The 4,022-nt window shown below is 42.9% G+C and overlaps 1 protein-coding gene across 1 annotated transcript; it reads left to right on the top strand.

The window, feature by feature from the left end:
• The first annotated feature begins 3,432 nt into the window (after positions 1-3,432).
• On the top strand, positions 3,433-4,016 carry LOC125528261. Its single transcript, XM_048692755.1, has 2 exons — positions 3,433-3,739; positions 3,883-4,016. Exons 1-2 carry the CDS (start codon positions 3,490-3,492, stop codon positions 3,936-3,938), a joined length of 306 nt encoding a protein of 101 aa, XP_048548712.1. The 5' UTR covers positions 3,433-3,489; the 3' UTR covers positions 3,939-4,016.
• Positions 4,017-4,022: the final 6 nt, after the last annotated feature.

Below are 4,022 nucleotides of genomic sequence, written 5' to 3'. Positions count from 1 at the left end.
ACAGGAAATTGTGGTTATTTGATTTGCTGGAAATAGTGAAATACTAATCTCGGCTCCATTACGAATTATCTGGTGAAATGTCAGTATTTCCCTCAGAACTCCAATATATAAGATCCCACACTCTGGCTGAATGACAGAGCCACCACTCACCACAGGAGTTCTCTTCTCTTCTCTTCTACACTACGACAGTGAGTGTGAGGCCAAGGAGATGGAGGGGAAGAATAGAGCAGCCACCATTGCCGCCCTGTGCATGCTCCTCCTCACGCTGCCAAAGCCATCCCGTCAGCAGCCCTCCGGAGTCAACTGCAAGTGCTAGATTTGCTGGAAATAGTGAAATACTAATCTCGGCTCCATTACGAATTATCTGGTGAAATGTCAGTATTTCCCTCAGAACTCCAATATATAAGATCCCACACTCTGGCTGAATGACAGAGCCACCACTCACCACAGGAGTTCTCTTCTCTTCTCTTCTACACTACGACAGTGAGTGTGAGGCCAAGGAGATGGAGGGGAAGAATAGGCCAGCCACCATTGCCGCCCTGTGCATGCTCCTCCTCACGCTGCCAAAGCCATCCCGTCAGCAGCCCTCCGGAGTCAACTGCAAGTGCTACCGGCGGTGCTACCCTGCGTGCAAGGAAAGGATCCAGCCGTTGCCCTGCAAGGTCAAGTGTGCTGGTCGCTGCCCCGACGCCATTGATCGCCTTGCCTCCTGCTTGATCGCCTGCGACATGGACTCCATCTGTGACCAGCCAGGGCCGTCAGTCGGTAAGACACTAACCACCTGTCTTGCATCGATAGAATATGTGTTTTTTCACACAAACTGTATGGATGCGTTTGCACTGTTTATGTATGAATTATCATGTACAGTGGTAGAATATTTTCTTTTGTGGGGGATATATTGATAGAATGTGTTCTTTTCACTGAGGGAAAAGGAACCGCCTGTTCTGATGATCTTGGACTATTTTGCAGATGTTGAGGTTTGCAGGAATGTCTGCCACGATATGTGGGCGGCGGGTGGCGCCAACTAACCTTGAAGGGCTGCGAGCAGGTCGGTCATGGGATCATAAAAATATGATGTCGAACAGCTGTGGTTGCTGCATCAGTCAATAAAATGTGCTTCGCTTTGGTGCATCACTTGTGTGAAAATTTGCCAATCTTAAGATTATCGATGCATGTGCAAACCCTGCTTATTTTGATTCATCTACAATATTACTTTCCTCTGTCCAGATGGGAAGAGCAAACTATTTATCTTCTTTTTAAGAGGAATAAGCGACATATAAGGTTAACACATTAAAAAATACAAACATTAACACTCATTCCAGCCTGCCTAAATAACGAAAGAAAAATGATTCAAAATTCATCAGTGAGAACCAGATAAACAATCACCAAGAACAAACGCAGAAAACAGGGCCTAAATAGAAACCTGAAGCAGAATCAAAGAAAACAGTGAAATGATGAACTCATACCTAATGAAGGCAAGCAAGATCAATTGAAAGGCACGGAGTACTAACTAATTAACAGAAGCAAGTGAACAAGCGACTTCTGCATCTTGAACACCGGAAGGTAACTCTAGATACCTGCAGAGAGATCATGGCATCAGTCAAACCAATCTGTACAAGACATTCATGGAAAGCTGTTAAAGTCATATCTGTAGATTTGTATCTCTCAAACAGTAAACATTAGCTAAACAATCTTGAAAATTGTGCCAAAAGCTCCGGCGTGAAATCACCACAGAATTATAGGTAATCGGTAATAGGTAATTTGAGGCACACCTTTAACTTGGAAGTTTTTGGCAACATCTGGTGCCAATAGAGAGTAAACGATCAATAGGCATATAATGCGTTTATGGAGTAGGAAAGCAGAAAAATATGGTTTCTAGCTCACCGGAAATACCTTTTAGAAATACACATGATAGCAAGTTGCTACCAAATCGAATTTAATACAATTCATACAAGTAGAAGCATCAACTACAGGATCAAAAACAATACTTTGACCACTACTTCCTTCGGTCCAAAATAGATGTCAGTTTTGCCCTACACAGTATCAAAAACAATACTTTGACCACTACTTCTAATGATATGTAATACTTATTCCGTAAAAAGTGCAGTTCGTGATGAAATCAATATAACGGTGAATCGAAGTCCAATTTGATCATGTGTTAAATATTTATAGTGCTAAACATCTACTCCCTCTGTCCCAGATATAAGAGCATTTCTGACACTGGTGTAGTGTAAAAAACGCTCTTATACTTATACTATGGGACGGAGGGAGTACATACAAAATTTGAGAGTTAGATTGTCACAAAGAAAGCTACATACAGTTTGGATTAAAAAATAACCAATGCCATATGCTATAAATGAGAGATAAGCTAAGAAAATATGTAAGCAAACTGCCTAACACTAGATACATTCATTTGTAGTCACATTTCAGTAGAAAAAAATAGAACTTACAAGCAATTTCTCGTATCTACCAGACCGATCAAAACAGAAGATTCCACTGTGCGAGATTCATCCACCCCATTCCTGAGCATGTCGAGAGGAGCAACACAACATGTCCCGTAGCACACATAGTTTCTCAACGATGACAATAATCACACACCCAACACACTGAAGCACACACGCCCATGTAACATTATCTGTATGTTTAACTCATCAAAGAATTCAAATTCAAACATTAGCCAGCTCACCAAAGCATTCACCATATCTCAAAAAAGAAATGAACTATCACAGTGGCATTGCTACTTAACATATGCAAATTTTGTTGAAGAAAAAGAGAATTGTGCAAATTCAGTTCATAGGGGATGCCTTTCCAGGCAGACAGTTCACATGTCCAGGCACTTAAAATGGCAATCTCTCCCTCACTACTACTAAAGAGCATTGTATGAAAATGCTCTTATATTATGGGAGGGAGGGAGTAGGTCTACATCAGCACAATTAATCTAGAGGCTGTATTCGGTTTTCTGTCCACATGAAAACAATCTCCACCTGACAGAGAGTTCACATTTCCAGGCACTTAAAATAGCAATCTCTCCCTCACTACATCACTACTACTAATTGAGTCGGCAATTGTATGAAAACTGCTACTCACTGCATTCGGTTTTCTGTCTACATCAGCACAGGTCTCTTAACAGATAAAATAGAAAGATGGGCAGCATGAGCTTGTCTAATCTGTTTAAGATCCAAGGTTATTTCAGGTGCTCCACTAGGGGCTAGTAATTGGCAGTAGGCACCATCTTGCTGTGGAAATTAATACCATGGCAAAACTGGCTACAAAACAACCAGACCTGAAATCGTGGGTCATTTAATTTGCTGGAAAATACTGAAGTACTTTGTTGCGTTACACTACAATCTATCCAGGTCAAATGTCGATATTGCCCTCGGAACACCAATATATAAGAGACTTGACACTCTTAACAGGCTAAGAGAACCACCTGAAAACTTCCACATCAGTTCCCTTTCTTTTCTCTTCTCGTCCGACGAAGGAGAGGAGATGGAGGCAAAGAAGAGGGCGGCCACCATTGCCGCCATCTGCATGCTCCTCATCATGTCAGTGCCATCCCAGCAGCGGGTGTCCGCCATGTCCTTCTGCGACTGTTACCGGCAGTGCTACCCCGGGTGCAGGCAGAGCGTCCCTTGGTGGCTCTGCAACGTCAACTGTGCTGGCAACTGCGACGTCGGCGACCGGGAGGACACCCTTGCCGCGTGCATCATGGTCTGCAGCACGGACTCTGCACCAACATGTAAGACGACGGACCCCCTTACTTGCATTGCATTTGCTTCGTTTATAGATGAATTTCTCATGACCATTGATGTCTGCTCTGTTGACATGAAAAAAATCACCATCTGTTCTGATGATCTTGTGCTCGTCTTGATGATTTTGCAGATGCACAAGGTGTTGCGGATTGTATAGCTGAGTGCAACAAGAGGTGGGGGCAATAATTAACGCCAAGTAACCTTCAAAATAAAGAGCTGAAGAAACTGTGGATCATGGGATCATATGATGTTGAACGCCTGTCACTGCTG

The sequence above is a fragment of the Triticum urartu genome, unplaced genomic scaffold (genome assembly GCF_003073215.2).
Source record: "Triticum urartu cultivar G1812 unplaced genomic scaffold, Tu2.1 TuUngrouped_contig_4749, whole genome shotgun sequence".
Classification (NCBI taxonomy): Eukaryota; Viridiplantae; Streptophyta; class Magnoliopsida; order Poales; family Poaceae; genus Triticum; species Triticum urartu.
Note: the sequence above shows the minus strand (reverse complement) of the source record. Positions and strands in the feature narration are given on the sequence as shown.